The sequence below is a fragment of the Mytilus californianus genome, unplaced genomic scaffold (genome assembly GCF_021869535.1).
Source record: "Mytilus californianus isolate M0D057914Y unplaced genomic scaffold, xbMytCali1.0.p SCAF_31, whole genome shotgun sequence".
In the NCBI taxonomy this organism is placed as follows: Eukaryota; Metazoa; Mollusca; class Bivalvia; order Mytilida; family Mytilidae; genus Mytilus; species Mytilus californianus.
Genome location: NW_026262681.1, coordinates 1,621,575 through 1,643,043, shown reverse-complemented (window position 1 = coordinate 1,643,043; position 21,469 = coordinate 1,621,575). Strand labels below are relative to the sequence as shown.

Genomic DNA, 21,469 nt, shown 5'->3' with positions numbered 1-21,469 from the left:
GGGGGGGGGGGGGGGGGGGGGGGGGGGGGTCAATTCGCAACAGCAAAGTGTATTGCACAAAAGCAAAAAATTGAATATAAATTCAAATCATATAACCAATTCTAAGTTCTTTGACTACAGTTATTCTGTGTCAGAAACCTATTATGTGTTAAATATTTAATTACAATCCAAATTCAGACCTGTATCAAGCATGAATATTGTGTCCATTTTTGCCCCAACTGTTCAGGGTTGGACCTTTGCGGTCGTATCCAGATGCGCTTGGCGAAGCAATCTATTTAAACTTCGGAGGCAAATTTTGTGTTTTTTTTCTTCTTTTTAGCTCACCTGGCCCGAAGGGCCAAGTGAGCTTTTCTCATCACTTGGCGTCCGTCGTCCGGCGTCGTCCGTCGTCGGCGTTAACTTTTTACATTTTGAACTTCTTCTAGAGAACCACTGAATGGAATGAAACCAAACATGGCATGAATGTTCCTTATGAGGTGCTGACCAAGTGTTGTTACTTTGTAGCCGATCCATCATCCAAGATGGCCGCCAGCGGGGGACTTAGTTTAACATAGGACCCTATGGGAAATGCATACAAATGACTTCTTTTAGAGAACCACTGAATGGAATGTAACAAAACATAGCATGAATGTTCCTCACAAGGTGCTGACCAAGTGTTGTTACTTTGTAGCTGTTCCATCATCCAAAATGGCCACCAGTGAGGGACTTAGTTTAACATAGGACCCTATGGGAAATGCATACAAATGACTTCTTTAAGAGAACCACTGAATGGAATGAAACAAAACATAGCATGAATGTTCATTAGGAGGTGCTGACCAAGTGTTGTTACTTTGTAGCTGATCCATCATCCAAGATGGCCGCCAGCGGAGGACTTAGTTTAACATAGGACCCTATGGGAAATGCATACAAATGACTTCTTTTAGAGAACCACTGAATGGAATGAAACAAAACATAGCATGAATGTTCCTTACAAGGTGCTGACCAAGTGTTGTTACTTTGTAGCTGTTCCATCATCCAAAATGGCCGCCAGTGAGGGACTTAGTTTAACATAGGACCCTATGGGAAATGCATACAAATGACTTCTTTTAGAGAACCACTGAATGGAATGAAACAAAACATAGCATGAATGTTCATTAGGAGGTGCTGACCAAGTGTTGTTACTTTGTAGCCGATCCATCATCCAAGATGGCCGCCAGCAGGGGACTTAGTTTAACATAGGACCCTATGGGAAATGCATACAAATGACTTCTTTTAGAGAACCACTGAATGGAATGTAACAAAACATAGCATGAATGTTCCTTACAAGGTGCTGACCAAGTGTTGTTACTTTGTAGCTGTTCCATCATCCAAAATGGCCGCCAGTGAGGGACTTAGTTTAACATAGGACCCTATGGGAAATACATACAAATGTCTTCTTTTATAGAACCACTGAATGGAATGAAACCAAACATGGTATGAATGTTCCTTATGAGGTGCTGACCGAGTGTTGTTACTTTGAAGCCGATCCATAATCCAAGATGGCTGCCAGCGGGGGACTTAGTTTAACATAGGACCCTATGGGAAATACATACAAATGTCTTCTTTTAGAGAACCACTGAATGGAATGAAACCAAACATTGCATGAATGTTTCTTATGAGGTGCTGACCTAGTGTTGTTACTTTGAAGCCGATCCATAATCCAAGATGGCCGCCAGCGGGGGACTTAGTTTAACATACCACCCTATGGGAAATACATACAGATGTCTTCTTTTAGAGAACCACTGAATGGAATGAAACCAAACATGGTATGAATGTTCTTTATGAGGTGCTGACCGAGTGTTGTTACTTTGAAGCCGATCCATAATCCAAGATGGATGCCAGCGGGGGACTTAGTTTAACATGGGACCCTATGGGAAATACATACAAATGTCTTCTTTTAGAGAACCACTGAATGCAATGAAACCAAACATGGCATGAATGTTCCTTATGAGGTCTTGACTAAGTGTTGTTACTTTGAAGCCGATCCATCATCCAAGATGGCCGCCAGAGAGGGACTTAGTTTAACATAGGACTCTATGGGAAATACATACAAATGTCTTCTTTTAGAGAACCACTGAATGCAATGAAACCAAACATGGCATGAATGTTCCTTATGAGGTGCTGACCAAGTGTTGTTACTTTGAAGCTGATCCATCATCCAAGATGGCAGCCAGCGGGGGACTTAGTTTAACATAGGACCCTATAGGAAATACATACAAATGTCTTCTTTTAGAGAACCACTGAATGCAATGAAACCAAACATGGCATGAATGTTCCTTATGAGGTGCTGACCAAGTGTTGTTACTTTGAAGCTGATCCATCATCCAAGATGGCAGCCAGCGGGGGACTTAGTTTAACATAGGACCCTATGGGAAATACATACAAATGTCTTCTTTTAGAGAACCACTGAATGCAATGAAACCAAACATGGCATGAATGTTCCTTATGAGGTGCTGACCAAGTGTTGTTACTATGAAGCCGATCCATAATCTAAGATGGCCGCCAGCGGAGGACTTAGTTTACCATAGGACACTATGAGAAATACGTACAAATGTTTTCTTTTAGAGAACCATTGAATGGAATGAAACCAAACATGGCATGCATGTTCCTTTTGAGGTGCTGACCGAGTGTTGTTACTTTGAAGCTGATCCTTCATCCATGATGGCTGCCAGATGGGGACAATGTTTAACAAAGGACCCTATGGATGATACATACAAATGTTTTCTTTTAGAGAACCACATACTGAATGGATTGAAACCAAACATGGCATGAATGTTCCTTATGAGGTGCTGACTAAGTTTTGTTACTTTGAAGCTGATCCTTCATCCATGATGGCCGCCAATAGGGGGACTTCCTTTAACATAAGACCCTATGGGAAATACATACAAATGCTTCTTCTAGAGGTGCACTGAATGGAATGAAACTAAAACATGGCATAAATGTTTCTTATGAGGTGCTGATTAAGTGTTGCTACTTTGTTGCCGATTTACTGTTCAAGATGGCCACCAGGATTTTTTATTAAATTACAGGACCAATATTAAACCAAATTTGGCCTCACTCATTATTAGGGTATCTGTTATGATTTTAATCTATTTTTACATGATTTCCAAAACCAAAGTAGAATCAGGTGAGCGACACAGGCTCTTGAGAGCCTCTAGTTTTTTCATTTTTTTGTCAGTATACAAGTTTGAAAAACAATCAGCATAATGTTTGTAAGAGTGATATATAGAGATCTATCCACAAATCACTATACAGAGAAATAAGGATTTGTTAACACTAACCCCTCCAAAAATAGGTTAATCATGCTCTAGAGGGTAAGCAGTACTTTTATATGAGAGCTTCTTTTTAACCTAGAAACTATCATTGTTGCAAAATTTCTTTAATGATTATATTTACCACTTAATTACATTTCTTACCTTTTTTTTTTAATTTTATTTGAAATGTAATATATGATTAACACCATGCACTTTTTTAAAAACACATTTATATATAATTACTCTCAAAATTGCAGTACATGTATTTACTTGCACCTTAACCAATAATTCATATTGCATTATGGGAAATGCCTTTGTGATATATAGGAATGATTGTATTAATTCAAATAATCCCTGGCAAATTTAACAGCAATAGTTATAGCTATAGATTAATAATGTTAACCCCATTTACAACTTTGCATTTTTAAAAGTTTTCTTTTACACTTATTTTCTGGTATAATTTAGATAAATTTTTCTTACAATAACGGTATTAAAATATTTGTAATTTGTTGAATGCTGTGGTTCATCCATATTCCCCAGAAATCCATGAAAATGAATGCCCTACAAATAATCCATAATCCATTTTTTTTTATAGACGGTTATAATTTTTCTTACAGGGACACAAAGAAAATGAAAAAAAGATTTATGTTAGTTTTGCATCAGCATTTATATCTGGAGCTGTTGCTTCTGTCTCAGTCAACCCATTTGATGGTAAGTTCTTTGATTTTAGGTTTACAACAGTAATCCCAAAAGCACATATTGGAAGGGCAGAAGCTGCTTTTGTAAATAATATATATAAACTGCATGCAATATTGTGTATCATTGAAATATTTACGAATAAAATATAAAAAGATTTGTAAGGGTTCCACGGAACCCAGTGTCTAGCCTACTTTTGCTGTTAGTCGCAGGCTCAACAAAAATGGGGAAATAGTTATTAAAAAATTTTACAATGAATTGCATTAGCACAGATTAAGTACAAGGACTGGATATTAGAAATGTCAACAATATTATTGACAAAACAATTCGACATGACTGGGGAAAGGCAAGTTCAAATGTGATTTCCTGTACCTATAATATATTCAACAGTATGTTTCTCAGTTTAATCTAAGAATTTGTATCATATGATAAAAGTCTTATAAATTGGCTGTTTCTGTATCGGCCCTCTTATAGTTTCTTGATAAGCTGCATTGGCCCTCCACTCGTTGAGTCTTGGGGCCAATGGGCTATTCCAGAAATAGTTGACTCCCCTCCCCCTATGGAAGTTGCGTGAATTTCCAGATTTTTTTAGTTTTGAGACAAAATTGTTTAGACAAACAGGTGGAAATCCAGTAATTTTTACATAATCTAAAAAAACAATTTGATTATAAATGTCTTCCATAGAGGAGGGGATAAAAAATACAGCTAACCTTGAATCTAAAAGGAAGTTAATAAAGAAACAGGCAGTATATTCTGGTAGACACCTAAGTTATTTGGAGCACCCCTCCAGAGCTGTGAGGGTACAGTGATATCTATGTACACTCCTAATCAGGATAAATGGAGATGTGTCACTAACTTATGTACAACCCATCACCAAGGACAATCCCCAACCCAACACAGAGGGAGTGTTAGGACACCAGGAAATCTGTTATTAAATGCATAGAATTTTTATCTGAAGCTTATTTACTAACTTAGATAAAGCAGAGGAAAAATGAGCTGAAATTGAATGGAGATGTGGTAAATGTAAATGAGACTATACCAGGCATATCCAAATAAAGTTCCCTGAAGTCACAAACAACTTCCTCACTTTAAGCTCTAGATCCACTACTGAACAATATTAATATAATAATATAAATAGGTATTGTATGCATGTATTGTTTTTTTATAAAAATTAAAAGTACTGAGAAATTTTGTGGGGAGGAAAAGGGGAGGTGGGGTGTGGAATATTCATGGCTTTGGAAGAGGTATCTTGAATTTATTTTCCTACTTCCTTCAAGGTGGGGACTTCAAAAAAATAAGAGCAATTCCAATGTTTCCTTCCAGGTCCCCCAATGAAAGAAAATGACCAGTCTCTGAGGTCATAAATTATGAATCAATATTGATTAGACCTGGATCTTTTTGTCTCTCATGCAACGAAAGTCCCAGAATGCAAGATAAAGGGATTACAACTAATCCAGCTGCAGTGATGGCATAAACTATTTGTATTAAACTTTATATTTCAGAAGGTAGAAGACTTTCATACTTTGTATGGAAATGCCTTATGTTAAGAAGGTTCTGTCTATCATATGTCCATTGTCATTGACCTCATTTTCATGGTTCAGCGTCTGCTTAAAATTTATTTGAGTTGTTTTATCATGTGATATACTCCCTTTTTATGAGTAATAGGGTAACTATATTTGGTATACTTATAGGTTTCATAACGAGTGAGAATTGGATATCGCTTGATATCAACTCGATTTATTTAATTTCAATATAATAATGAACGAGCGTTTTGAGAGTTTATTATTACTGTTTAAATTAAATAACGAGAGTTGGTATCAAGGAATATCCAATTCTCACAAGTTGTTAAACCTATTTCTCTTATGGTCAACACTCTGTGTTAAATTCAAACTTTAACATCGGACATTTTAAAACTTTTCGTACGCTTCAGAATGTAATAAAATTTGACAAACAGAAGATTTTCAGGTGAAAAGTGTGAGTGTTTTTTATGTTATTGAAGAAATCAAATATGTCGGTTGCCATGGACGAAATGTACATCGTCGTAACCATTGAAAGTCATCAATGACCTAACGAATAGCCAATGGAAATGTTGTAATATCGTCTCATGATGCTGGATAGACAGATTTTGGTATCACTTTTTCATATCACACTCCATGCAGTGTGATACGAGAAATATCTCTTCATGCAAGAAATAGATAATTGTAATGAACTATAAGAGAATGTATATTCAGAAATTATTGTGTGCATTTATCATTGCGATTTTTCAATACTCATACAGTCGCATCATTTGTATCAATAAAAACCTCGCAATAATTTCTGAATTTACAGTATATGATGTTTGCAAGGTCTACATGTCTGTCAGACATGGTTTACCTGACCTCAACCTCATTTCATGGATCAGTGATCAATGATAAGTTTCAATAATGTAGTCCCTATCGATCAGATACTATAGGTTGCACTCTGTAAATACAACTGTTTCTCAAACCACGCCTCTTTTGGGGAGATATATAATATTCATAGATAACTGGATTTGTTTACCTACTGGTTCCCAGGTATGATCTCTATGTTTCATCTCATAGAGACATAACTTGGGACTGTTACCAGTTTAAAAACATATTGTTGTGGTGAAAATTGAATTCTGAAGTAGGCAAAAAGTGGAGGTAGGGGTAGTACAGTATTTTAGTATAAGTTTAAACTCTAACAAGTTCAGGGCATATAATGTTGAAAATACGTCGCACAGCCCTATGTTTTGACCTTTGAATAAAATAGTAGTGCATATCAGCTTTCCATTCTAGGATATAATTTTTTACGAAACTTCATAGTAAAAGTGGCACAGTTATAGCTGCAAAGGGAGTTCCTATGGGAAATTGCATTGTCTATATTTACAGAAATGCAACCTATAAGCAATAGATCAACAGTATTTGGTGTGGAATGATTGAAAGGTGTACATTTCCTACTGGCAGGTTTTATCATTACTTGATCTCATTTTCATCGTTCATTTGTCAATGTTAAGTTTTTGTGGTTTGGTCTGTTTCTCAGATACTATAAGCAATAGATTAGATGTATTTGGAAGATGAATGATTTTAAGGTGTATATGTCCGTCTGACAGGTTTCGACTGACCTTGACATTTTTTTCAGGGTTCATTGGATAATGTTAAGTTTTTCTTGTTTGGGCTATATCTAAGATACTATAAGCCATAAGGATACTATATTTGAAATACCACAGAATGATTGTTAGGAAGACGTGTCTGTCTGGCAGGTTTCATGTGATCTTGACCTTTCATTAGTCAATGTTCAGTTTTGGTAATTAGGTCATTTTCTGTGGCCTCATGGCTTACAGTATCTGAGTATAAGCAATTGGCCAATTTTATTTGGTGTATTGTATAAAATTTGATCATGATAAATATAGCAGGTGAGACATATGAGCATGTGCACTCCTGTTGTCATTTAAGTTGCATTTTATTAAGTTCATTTTTTGTGAGTATAATATATACAAAGTTGCCTTTACAAAGACTTATAATAATCTGACCCAGTCCACCATATTGAAAGTATTTAACATTGGTAAGCTTAACTTTACTTGCATTTTTTCTCTTGAAATATTGAGATATTAGATGTATATACAAGCAGTGTTATTTAAATTTATTACTTCACTGTTTTATTATGTTCTTTTATGTTTAGCTATAAAGAAGTTTTGAAAACCTTTTGAATAATGGTATCTATGCATGGATTATTTGTGTGCATATATGAGAGAACTATTTTTGTTTCCATTCTGTTGTACAGGGCTATTGGCTATTTCTATCATTTCTAGGCATGCACACAGTTTTGGTGTGTTTTCAGTCTCTTAAAAGCAGATTATATCTAGAAAATACATTATTACCTCTCATTTGAGAATACTTTGTGGTTTTGTTTCTTTCACATGATTTATTAAACCAATTTTACTAATTTGTTAACATTATAAATACTTTTGAACTTCAATATTTGTTTTGAATAAAGATATCAGGCATTGTGATGAAATTATGAAACTTGTGAAATATACACTTTTTAAAGGCAGTGCTTTAATGCCTTTCTAGTTGCCGGGTTAATCCTTCCTTCCGCGATATCCAACTTATCTACGTGGGGGGTCATTAGGCTCCAAGTAGATCCGGAAATGTTGAATTCTCTCCTCTTCTTATTGCGATATAAAATGTTTTTTGTTTCATTTCATTTACATTGGGAAATAGAGAAACGATCATTGTGTTTTGTTAGTTTTAAAAACTTTTGATATATTAGTATTTTGCATTATAAGCAGTCAACCGATTGACAAACTAGAATTATTTGAATTCCGTGTGGAAAGAGCTCGGGTTAATTTCGAGTGTTATCTGCAATCTAGATGTTTATAAATCATTTCAGTCGTTGATACAATAATTAAAGGTCGACTGAACATGAATTATATTATACAATTTAAAGCGCATTTCTGTTTATGCACATGAACCCGTCTAACGTTATTGTAATTTCGCAGTTATATAAAGTAACAAATTATCGTTCCTGAATAGGTGGCGCCGTGGTAGCGGATCCTGTTCCTCTACTTCCGGTTTCTGCACTGTGCAACTATTTCAGTTATATTTTTAATTAACGATGCCAAGTACTTGTTGTTGTGTACCTGGATGTCATTTAAGAGGAGGACATGCATTTCCAAATGACTTAAAAAGAAGGAAAAGTTGGATCAACGCCATGGCCCATACGCAGATTGGACGAGAACACAATGATATCGTGGAGTCCATCTCAATCAGCTGTTGTTTGCAAGGCACGTTTTACTGAAAAAGACTACGTGCAGGAAACTATTCATGGTAAAACTCTATTTTCTTTGTGAAATATATAGTTATATATGTAATCGCCATGCGAATAAACCAAAGTCTGTTTACAACCGCAATTATCGTTTTAGAATAAAAGGGGGTGGGTAATTCAAGACGTCATAATTTTTTGGATTACGATTCAATGTGATCTGTTTGAAATTTTTTGGTGATTGCTACAATTATAATGATTTCTTACAAGAGGTATATCATACTGAGAATTATTTTAGCAGTAATTATGCTAATGTAGTAATGACAGGAATGCATAAGCTATGCCTCATAGACTTTCTTGAAAAATATCAATGACAATGTTAACAGGAACAAAACAATGACATGCTCTCATCTATATTATAGTTATTTAGGTACAAACAATGTATGTTCGTTGCATAAGTCTCTCATTGTTTGTCCTTTGGATTTACATAACATACATTGAATCAGGCAAACATAGTTTTATCCAGATTGTAATGAATAAATCTAGTTAATATTTCGCCAGGTAGTACAAAGTATACATTGCTAATTGAAGTTCATTTAATTATCAAAAAACTAATGTTTTATAACCTTTTTCAGGGCGCAAACCCACCATACAGAGACTTAGGTCTACTGCCATTCCCAGCCTATTTTCCTGGACCAAGCAAGAGACTGAATCGTCCGCAAAAAGAAAAATCAGGGCAGTTTCCTGTGAAAACAAAAGAACTAAACTTGATGAATATTGTAGTAGAAATCTAGAGGAAAGTTTTGATTGTAAAGTTGGTTTTCCTGAAGTAGTCATTTATACTGCAGAAAGGATTTATGACTTCCACCACCAACTGCCGAGCTAATGTTGAGCTTCACAGATGGAATTACGCAAACACCATCAATGCCTATGTTTTCAGCAGAGAATTTTGAAATGAAGACATGTGACACAGCCATGCATTTTTATACCGGTTTAGAGTTGTATACTAAATTTTTATTTGTTTTGACCACACTTGGTCCAGCAGCACATTGTTTGAGATACATATATTTTCAAATTGATAGGGTGTCAGTTGAAAATCAGTTTTTTTTATGACTTTGATGAAATTGAGGCATCATACAACCAACTTTGAACTGTCTAGATTCTAGATTGAATCTAGTGTTAAGAATATTGTGTATACATGGATTGTTTTTATGTCTTAACAGTGGTGTGAGGCTAACACTTGGCCATCTAGTGGTTTAGTCAGGTATTTTTCACCATCCAATTCCAACTTCAAATTAAAGTTTCCTACGACTTGGATTATTATTGACAGCACAGAATATCCCGTGATAAAACCTAAAGCTCCTAGAGCTCAGGCAACCTTTTCATCAAATAAAAACAGAAACACTGAAAATTCTTGAATGTGCGACACCTGGTGGTTTAGTCAACTATGTCTCTATGTCACATAGAGCAAATTATTGGACTTGGCAAAACATACAAAATTCTAATAAATCCTATGAATGGAACTGAAACAAAACTTTCATCTGAAATAACATTAAGTTGTTTTATGTTGTGTAATTTTAGAACTTGTATTGTGCCAAAGGATGCATAAATAAAAGTGACGCAATGAATTTTGTTCTGATATATATATATTTACAATTACATGCACATGTAAATTGTAATGCATATAAAAATTAGGAGATGTGGTATGATATTCAGTGAGTTTATCAAACTAAAGTGCATAAGAAATGGGTTAAAGCAGTTACAGGTGTTACTGTCACCGTACAATCTCCAACAATGAAAAAAACCTCTACCCTGTAAAAAATTTCAGAGATCTTACAACTAAGTTTTGTTGTCTCACCTTGACTTTGGTGAATTTTTTATATCTGTTGATGTAAATATAAAAAAGAAGATGTGGTATGATTGCCAATGAGACAACTCTCCACACATGCACAAGAGACCAAATGACACAGAAATAAACAGCTATAGGTCACAGTACGGCCTTCAACAATGAGCAAAGCCCATACCGCACAGTCAGCTATAAAAGGCCCCGAAATGACAATGTAAAAACAATTCAAACAAGAAAACTAACGGCCTATTTTATGTAAAAAAATGAACAAATATAACAAATATGCAACACATAAACAAACGACAACTACTGAATTACACTTTTACAGGCTCCTGACTTGGGACAGGCACATACATGTACATACAGAATGTGGCCGGCTTAAACATGTTAGCGGGATCCCAACCCTCCCCCTAACTTGGGACAGTGGTGTAACAGTACAATATAAGAAAGAACTATAAAAATCAGTTGAAAGAGGCTAAACTCATCAGATGGATAAATACAAATACAAGTGGACGTGGCCGGGTAGTTGTACATTGTACATCCAAACAACAAAAAGACACTTAAGTACAGATCTGATCATGAGAGTACTCGCAGTTACTGACAGCTAGTTCAAAGCCACTAACAACTGATAAAAAAATCTTGCATCTAAGACTAAATTATCTATCCGTAAGCTCCCTTTAGAATTTTATAAATTTTAGATTTTACATTTCTGAGTTATGGGGTTTTATTCATTAAAAAAGGGGGGATTTTCCAGTTTTTGGACAACAACTCAAAAATGCTTTAAGCAGTTCACATGAAACTTTGGTGAATTATTTATAGCTATTGATGTAATCTCCCTATTGATTTTCATAAATTTCAAATATGACATTGAGAAGAAATTGAACTTTATTTGTTTATAGTCTGGCAACAGATTTATTAAGTATTGCGCAACAGCACAGTGTATTGCACAACAGCAAGAAATCTTTAATTGAATATAAATTCAATTCATATAACCAATTTAAAGTTCATTGACTACATTTATTCAGAAACTATAATATGTCAAATATTTAATTACAATCCAAATTCAGACCTGTATCAAGCTTGAATATTGTGTCCATTTTTGCCCCAGCTGTTCAGGGTAGTACCTCTGCGGGTGTATCCAGCTGCGCTCAGGGAATCAGTTTATTTCTTAATCAAGAACTCCTTTATTCATTCATAAATTACTTTATGCTTGGAAATATAATTTTGCTTGGAGTTGAAAGAGTTGCAGTGTTCTCCCCAGATATTTTGGATAGCATCACATTTGGCATAAAAAAAATAAACTGTATTTTTTTTCAATGTCATTTGTCGCGTCGCGGTGATGCTCTATTTCCTTTATGGTATATATTTCATATTGTTCAATTCATAACTGAGAATACAGTTAAAATATAACCATGATAACAGTTGTTTCAGTTTATGTTTTCTATATTCATTTATAGTTACTGTACAGAATTATTGTTTTCCTCTTGGGCCATATAACAATATATGTGTGGTTCTAGCAGAGACATATAATACAATATATGTCTCTGGTTCTAGTTACCCTACCTACCCAACTAAATGAATGAGTGAATGGTTTATTATAGTGCAACCTTTATATATATACAATACTAAATATCAAGTAAAAAAAGAGAAAGTATCATATAGCAATAAAATTTCAATTAAAAAAATTTTTTCATGTCTAAAAATTCATTGTTTCATGGTACTCAATGAATTAGTCCCAGTTGTTTCTTTATATCAAGGTGATAGATATTTTTAACAAAGTTATCTAACAAATAGTCTGTCAATGCATAGTGTTCTCTTTTTGGTATATTTTTTTCTGTCTGCTGTGCCATTTGTGCATCTGTAGTTATTATCGTAAAAATGCGGATTTTTGTCATATCTGGTCCGGTTCCAATCGGTAGTTTACACAAAAGTAGTCAATGGCGGCCGAAGAAAAATTAACGAAAATAAACAATGTTTGACAAGAGATTGGGAACGAATGTGACGCTTTTGATGTATTAAATGGATGAAACATAAACTTAAGCCAACTTATTTAGCCCAAAACCGATATGTTCGCTCTCGATTAACAAGCAGTACCGGCAGAAGAGAAAGAAAGTAATTTTATGAAAGTTGTAAAAATAAACGACCAAACCTCATTTTTAAAGAGAAAAATCTTTTGTATCTTTGAATTTCCGTAATGCAAAACGTAGATTTCGAATTGTTTTATGATTACATTTTTTCCATGTCTTAATTTGCGATTGCAGACAGACCACGTGGTATTAATCATGTCACAAGTGTCAGTTTGGGGTATTCGTATCCAAACAGTTATCACCCAAAGGGCAATTAACACCTATTTAATCACTCTTAAATGCCTCTATTGTCCGATTTGAAGGGATTACACTTAAAGGTGATATAATTTTTATGATCATACGCGGTAATTAGATGAAAGTTCAAAATTTAGGACATGGATTTACGATATAAAAACAAGAAAAATAGCATCCTCAAAATAATTATAGCGTCGCGGAAATTATTATAGCATCACGGGAAAAAATATATCGTCGCGGTACCGCGACACTAAAACGGCCTGGGGAGAACACTGAGTTGACATGTTGCAATGTACATTTACTCTACATAGTTCTATGGTACCAAATCAAAAGTTTATATAAAAGAAAGAAGTCAAAGGTTTCCCATCATAGTTTAGTTACATACATTTTTTTTTGTACCTGAGGTCGTTGAATATAGATCATTATATAAATAAGGAGATGTGTTATGATTGCCAATGAAAAAACTAAGGATTTTCTTATCCAAGGAATAGATTACCTTAGCCGTATTTGGCACAACTTTTTGGAATTTTGGGTCCTCAATGCTCTTCAACTTTGTACTTGTTTGGCTTTGTTACTATTTTGATCTGAACGTCACTGATGAGTCTTATGTAGACGAAACACACGTCTGGCGTATTAAATTATAATCCTGGTACCTTTGATAACTAATTTGACTATAAACATAGATAAAAAAGGTACAAACTGGACATAATGCACTAGTTCATAAACAAGTGAGAACAATCGCCTTCATATAGTGCTCAGAATATGACATTCATAAAACTTGTTCAATATCATTAGAGAACTCTAAATCTTAAATACTGAAAGCCACCTCTGATAAGTACACTGTACTATGCAAGATAATGATATAACTGGACTTAAAATACACACAACCTGTAATTAACTGCCTTTACAGCGCTTTCGTGCTTTGATTTTGTATTTGTTGTCCCCCGCATAACGTGTTGCGGGGGACATGGAAATAGCGGGCTTATTTCAGTGTTTTCGTCCTTCCGTGTGTCTGTCCATCTGGTCTTGTAAGCGCTCTCACAGGTACAATTTTTGCCAGATTTTTATAAAACTATGGGTTAATATCAGCAATATCTCCAACTAGTTATATAATGGTGGAAAATCAACTTTTTTTAAAAGAGTTATGCCCCTTGGAAATATTAAACTTATTGAAAATGGCCTTGTTAGTGCTCTCACGGGTACAATTCTTGCCAGATTTTTATAAAACTTTTACTATAGGTTAATAACAGCAATATCTCGGACAAGTTTTATAGTGGTAGACGACCGACTTTTTTAAAAAGAGTTATGACCCTTGGAAATATTAAATTTATGGAATTGGCCTCGTTAGCGCTCTCATGGGTACAATTTTTTATAAAACTTATAGTATACTATAAGTAATGCCCTTGAAGGTCTGTTTGAAACATTTTAGTATACAAAAAAAAAAAACTTTTTTGTCCCCTGCACATGCTTTTTATTTATAAATTGTTTTAAAGAACAACAAAAAAAAAGTTTTTTTTTTAGTTATTTCCCCTGGATAGATAAAATATGTGCAAAGCAGGATACATTGGAACTCTGTTCTTTTATTGCTTTTGTTTAATTCTGTTAATTTTTTTCTGAAACTGCCACTTTGGTCTGAACAGCTCTTAAATGATTGAACAATAAATCATTGATTTGTTTGTTTAGTCATTTTAATATTATTCAGCACGTAGCTTTTCAGACAATCCAGTATGATGTTGCTGTGTACAGAGAAATAACAACGACTGAACAGTCAGAACATGGTCTAAATGGATCTGGACTATAAGCAAATTATCTGAACAGTTCTGAATTCACCGCAGAGGATAAGTCTGAAAATTAACTAAAAGACTGAACATGTCTGAATAATGAATTATTCAAACTTTTCAGATGAATGTTCCGATAAAAATGACCATTTAAAATGAATATTCATTTGCTAGACCTGTTATTTAAATAATAAAATATTATAAATTTAGAATGTTAACAATAAGATCACATAAGCAGTAAGCTTTTTAAACCAATCATAAGGCCAACAAAAATACATGGGAGGAGGTATCATGTTGTGATATTTGCTTTCAGTGTCTCCAGTAGAATAAGATTTTATTACTTTGATTCTATTGTTAACATTACTACAAATGAGCTGCGTCGAAAAGAAATCGACCTCATGCAAGTACACATATAAATCTACGTGATAAATTTTGGTTTGTTTTGTAGAGTTCTTATAACAACTTAATTTTCAAACAGTTACAGACTTTCCGTAGAGATTTTTTCAACCCGAAATAGGTTAATAGGTTAACAGATGTATTGATATTCATTTGCATAAGGTCGATTTCTATCCAACTCAGTACAAATAAAAGAGATAAGTATGTTTTATATAAGGAATACACAATCATTAGACATGTTAGAACAGTCATTTCATTTTCTTTATACTTATAGTTGTGAAGACAAGATTACAGACACTTCAAAAAGGAAAGAATGAAAAAACTTATGCTGGTATAACAGATTGTTTTAGGTCAGTTTTAAAAAGAGAGGTGAAAGATACTAAAGGGATATTCAAACTCATAAGTCGAAAACATTTGACAACGCCATGCCAAGAAACAAAAAACAACAAAAAGACAAACAACAGTACACAAAACATAACATTGAAAAATTAAGACTGAAACTGGTTAATTGCAATACTCATAGAAGAAGACCCTATATTAATACTGAACGAATAACAATGAGATGAAGAACAACGATCAAGAGTTGTTGACGTATTTTCTAAACTATGTTGAAGTCCTTCCTTTAATCACAAAGTGATTAAAAAATTTTCTAGAGTTGTCTCTCTTTGTCTGTTGTTAATTGTAATTCACAAATACCAAAATTAAAATACTACAGACTTTCTGTATATTATACTCATTTGTGTAGAGGTTCCATCCTCTGTTTTTCCTTTATAACTTTTACAACTTATACAAAAACAATCATTCTAATTACACATACATTTTATTACACCAACTTGTATTTACATTTTCATGACTAGAATATACATTTTTACTTTGTGGCATTACTTTGGCTACAGAGTATTCTATAATATTTTGTTGAGGCGCCAGGGTGACTACCGATTACCTACACACAATGGCTATCAGCTGACCTATGTTGACATAGTGTCATAAAACCCCTGGTAGTTAAACACGGTTACACCACCACCTACCATGGGGAGTGACCGGGGAAAAACACTCGTATTACCAATGCTCCAGTTATTAGTGCCCCACCTGTTGGCAGGTGTAGGCCTCCCCTCTATAAGATGAGGTGGAGGAGGTCCCAGAGTTACCCATCTGTAGACCCCACCGTTACCACTAACCACATTTTCCAAACCTGCAAATTGTAGAACTTGTCAGGCCCAGAGCAAGGGCCGAGTGAAATAATCCCCCAATCACTACCAGTCTCCCTGGACCGCCACATGAGAGTCCAAGTCAGCTACCAAATCTGACTTGGGTTCTCACCTCCACAAAATTTTCATTATTGAAGCATTGGAAAAGTTGAAATTGTTGTGCGTAGGAAAGACTCAACCCCTCCTTGAATATTATTTAAGAAAACCTGATTTCCAGTTTGTGATAAATGTGTTCCATCTGTTCTGTATAAAGACACTTCACTTGCCCTAATGTTCTCATGTAAAATAGCTTTCCCCCCATTTTCTATTACAAAGTTTTTGACCACTGAATTCACTCTTTTTCTCTTCTGTTCGATTATTGCACCCGCATTCAAGGGTGCAAAATGCCAGTATCTGCGCTGTAGCATTGAAGACCATATTATAATAACATTTTTAAATAAAGCCTGGTAACGTAGGATAGAACATTTTACATTTTCAATTAAACCCTTCCCTGTCAATTCGAAATCTGTCAAATCATTAGCTCCACAGTGAATAATAATAAAATTAAGAGAAGGTAAAAATTTTCTTTTTGCATCCAGTAGGGAGTCCAAATCTTCAATCTGTAAACCAGGTTGCCCAATCCAGTATGTTGTAACACCTTTGGACTCCAGTCCCAGGTTGGTCCTACCATATTTCTTCGCCTCTACATTGGCCCAATGAACAAGGGAACTTCCAACAATCCATAAAATCTTGGGACCTGTGAAAACTTGTAGCTTGTTAGCCTTTTGAAACTAGAAAAATTGCAACCTAATATAGCGAGAATAAGCATGCGATTTCCATCTGCCTAATTTCATAATTACCTCCTCTGAGACCCCCTGCCTGGCTAGTTCCGTGGCTCCCCCAATTCTAAAACTATGTGACCTAAAATGACCTTTACTAATATGAAGGAAATGTAAAGCCTTTTCCAGTATACTGCTGAATTGGTATCTAGTTAAAGGCATACCATTATAATGAATAAACAAATCTTTATTGTTACAGGTAGGTCGTACCTTTAAGTATTCATTCATGAGTCGTATCGGACAGTAGTTTTTTCTGTTCTCAGGTATCAATAAAGTAACGGACTTTCCCTTTTGGTCAGTTTTTGACCACCTTACCCTTAGCTCCAGGACTTTTTTCTTAACTAAAATATCAGAAATTGTTAAGTTGGAGCCATTTATAACAGACTTAGTTTTTGAAGTAGTGATTTCCCCTACCCTTAGCAAACCAAAGAAGGCAAATGAAAAAACTGCTGAAAATAAAGCAGCTTCATATTTATTCTTACATACTTTATCTAAACAACCTATCATATCTGCTAACAATTGCCCTGTAATTGGTGCTCTAATGTCATCACGTTTCCCTCCTTGAATTCTTTTTATTCCTTCTAATGCCTTGCCAATTATAAAGAATTTTGTAGTATCCTGTATGTCTTGTATTTTCTGATGGTATGAAACTCCTGATATATAAGATGATATGGTACCCCCAGAAAGACCTTGTACTGACAAAAAAGCTATGAAATTTAGCAAATCATTGACTGGCACTGGCCAATGCTGTTTCAATTTGTAAGATGATCTAAAATTACAAAGTTTTGACAGAGCCAAATTGTATGATTTTTGTGTATTTTTGGACACACCTTGATTGACAATATAATCCGCCACCTGACTTAAATGTTCCAGATCTGTGTTGGAATTTTGGTTGGCCACTGGTCTGCTTCTGGAGCTAGGCTTCTGAACTTCCCCCACTGAGAACGAGAAAGACAATCAGCAATTTGGTTTTGTTTTGAAGGGATATAAATTGCCTTAACTGACGTATTGTTTTTTAAGTTCATTAAAACCATTTGTCTTACTAAAGTCATAACTCTACTTGATTTGCTAGTTTTCATATTAATGATTTGAACAACCGCCTGATTATCAACATGAAAAATAACTTTTTTGTTAACAAAATATGATTCCCAGGACATAAGTGCTGCTACAACTGGAAACAACTCTAACAATGTCATATCTCTGGTGATTCCAGTTTCAACCCAATGTTTTGGCATATGCCTTGGGCCCACTGACCTGCAAAATAGATCCCATACCCACCTTTGGACCCCCCTGCACTATCTGTGAACAACTCTAATTTTTCATTTGAAACCCATACATTGTCGGTTATTACAGTGACACCATTGTATTGTTTTAAAAAGTCTAACCACATACATTGTCGGTTATTACAGTGACACCATTGTATTGTTTTAAAAAGTCTAACCAAACTTCTAAATCTGCTTTCATCTGCTTGTTTACTCGAATTTTGTAATATGATTTTCTTACCCCGATTGTTGAATTTATGAGTCTGCGACAGAAGGTGCGGCCTGGAGCAACCACCTTACAAGCAAAATTCAGGAGCCCAAGAAGAGATTGCATATCTTTAAGAGTTATTTTAGAACTGTCTAAGGTATCTCTGATTTTTTGTGAGAGTTTGACAAGTTTTTCATTTGGAAGCCGCATGATTAAATTCTGTGTATCAAATTCTATACCCAAAAAAATGAGTAATGTAGTAGGCAAAGTAGTCTTGTCACTAGCAAGAGGAATACCTATTTTATCGCATACCTCTTGGAATATCTTCAAAGTATTGCCAACTTTTGATGTTTGGCTCGACTCGACAAAAAGAAAATCATCTAAATAATGGAGGGTATGATCATTTCCGCTTTTTTGCTGTATTATCCAATGCAAAGCTTTTGCAAATTTCTCCCAAAGGGCACAACTTATTGAGGCCCCCATTGGCATCATTTTATTAAGATAATATTCACCCTGAAATTTTATCCCTCACAAGTCAAAATCCTGCGGGGCAATTGGCAACAAGCGAAAAGCCGCTTTTACATCACACTGACTTAAACGGGCAAATGTTTTGTGTCTATTAATCAAACATGCTGCTTCGTCCACTGAACTGTACTGCACTGAACAATGATCTTTACCAATACAATCATTTATTGAATTATTCTCAGGATAGGATAAATGTTGAATAAGTCTAAAATCCCCATCCTTTTTTGGCACTAGCCCCATTGGTGATACCTGAAGTGTGGGAAAAGGCGGGTATCTGAAAGGACCAGCAATGCGACCAAGTTTAACTTCCTTCATTAATTTTTCTTTAAAAATGTTGGGTAGCTGTAATGCACTTTTTAAATTGGAACTCTCCCTTGGTTCCCTAGAGCCAAAATATTTTAATGAAAAACCATATTTGAAACCAGATATAATTTCATGTGCTACATTGTTATGTGGGTAAAATTCTAAATAATTTTCCAAGACCGATACTTTAACAGGAGTATTTCCTAATGAATAAAAATTAATACTTTTTGTTACTTCTTCCTTGGGCCTGGTTATTACATTGGGCCTTTCTGTGTTTGCCACTGCATATTTCACATACATGTTTAAACCTACAACGAGGGAAGTAGGGACAGTCATTACCATTATTATAGTATTTACATGACATATTTACACTTCCACTAGTTACCTGTGATTGTTGATGTGTTCTTGTGTTAGTGTTTGAAAGTGTAGCTGCATTTGAGTTATTATGACCACGATTTTGTGTATTTGTTCTATAACCCTGTGATTGCACTGACACATTGTTTTGTACTGTGGGAGATGTGATGTGTAGTAGCCAATATTCACCGTGTATATTTTCCCAAGATAAATTTGGATTCTTTTCTATTTTTAGCCTAAATTGCTCGTCATAGGTGGCCCAGTTTTCTGACCTCGTTGCCGCTAATCTTATATCGCGCATATATTTTAACAATTCCTGTGCCCATGTCCTGTATTTCTCAATGTACACACTCATAAAAACCATAAATGCTGAAGTCCATTCATTTATGGACAAATAAACACCCGACGATCTTTTTTCAATGCAAATTTTCCCCCTTTTTAATTTCAAATCGCCCTCGTCAACCTCCTCAATTTCTTTTTGCGTTCTCAAAAGATAATGAAGCTCTATAAACTTTCCCTCCCAAATCTTTTCCTTAATTTTAAAAGGCACGTGTTCACCTACTGTGTCATGAATGCTAGACTCTTGTGTCGGAGTGAAATCAATGGAATTATTTGCCATTTCAAAATTTTTGTGTGACGGGTCGTGCCTAAAAAATGGGAATGCCCGTGCATCCTCCTCCGACTCATTACCTGATGATATTTCAGCATTTTCTTCTGGTCCTTGTGTCTCCACGTGTCCCACCTCCTGTGTTTTCCTGACCATTCTTTTCCGTCCAACTCCGTCCTTCTTTTGAGTGATTTCTTCGTTCCGCACTCCCTGTCCTTCTTTTCTGCTGGTCGTCCTCCTCTTCTTTCCAATGGCCATTGATGGCGATCCCCTGGCATTTCTTTTGTTTGGCATCTTTTCGTTTAAATAACCTGCTTTGTTGTCGACAGCAAAATAACAAGTGCCCGATACGGGAATTCCAAAATTCAGATTCCATCTGAGAGCGCCATCTATGGCCATGCCAAATATGGCAATGAGCTAAAGGCTGCAACACCCACACACCCACACAAATATTTGATTGAATTAAACCAGATTATTGAAAATATAAAATTTTGATAATCTCTATTATTAGAAAAAAAATTGCAGATAACTGCTTAACTGTACTGTAATTAAGAAATAATTCATGGAAGCCATAGATTTGTAGGACATTACACATGGCCTGGGCCGTGATATTCAAATTTTATCCTGAGAGTTAGCTATGCTGATAAAATAACGAATATCACAGCCCAGGCCATGTGTAAATGTCCAACAAATCTATGGCTTCCATTATTTATTTTGATTCTAATAGGACAAATACGGTAATTTGAAAACTGAAGCGAAGGTAAGATTGCCATGTGTATGGCTGTTCTATTTTACCCCCTGTAAGATAAAAGCTACAAATTTCAAATAAATCTAAGTCTTACATGAATTATTTCTTAAATAAGCACTTGAAAAAAATGTGTTAAATTCTCATAATTCTTAACCCAAACATTTTTTTTCGTTGGCTACTATTTACTGTCAAATCCAGAGTTGACATGTCGTAACTAAGGAGTGAGCTGCCATGTTGACTAGCTGAAATCCACAAATGTGCAAATAATGCAATGGAATAGAAAATGAAACAACACCTACCTCAAAACTCCATTTTAATGCAATATTATCCGAATTTAGGGCGTATACGTAACGGAAAACCATCAGC

General features: G+C 35.0%; 1 protein-coding gene and 1 long non-coding RNA gene across 2 annotated transcripts in view; both read left to right on the top strand.

Moving 5' to 3' along the window:
• LOC127736487 (mitochondrial glutamate carrier 1-like) overlaps nucleotides 1–21,469 on the top strand; it is a 47,678-nt gene that overhangs the window by 22,470 nt on the left and 3,739 nt on the right. The window contains exons 9-10 of the mRNA XM_052247038.1: nucleotides 3,890–3,983; nucleotides 15,345–15,420. Of these exons, the coding sequence (XP_052102998.1) occupies nucleotides 3,890–3,983; nucleotides 15,345–15,420 (170 nt within the window). The remainder of the gene's footprint in view (nucleotides 1–3,889; nucleotides 3,984–15,344; nucleotides 15,421–21,469) is intronic.
• LOC127736498 (uncharacterized) lies at nucleotides 8,392–10,357 on the top strand. The gene is made up of 2 exons (XR_007998990.1): nucleotides 8,392–8,794; nucleotides 9,365–10,357. It is a non-coding gene; the product is annotated as an uncharacterized LOC127736498 (long non-coding RNA).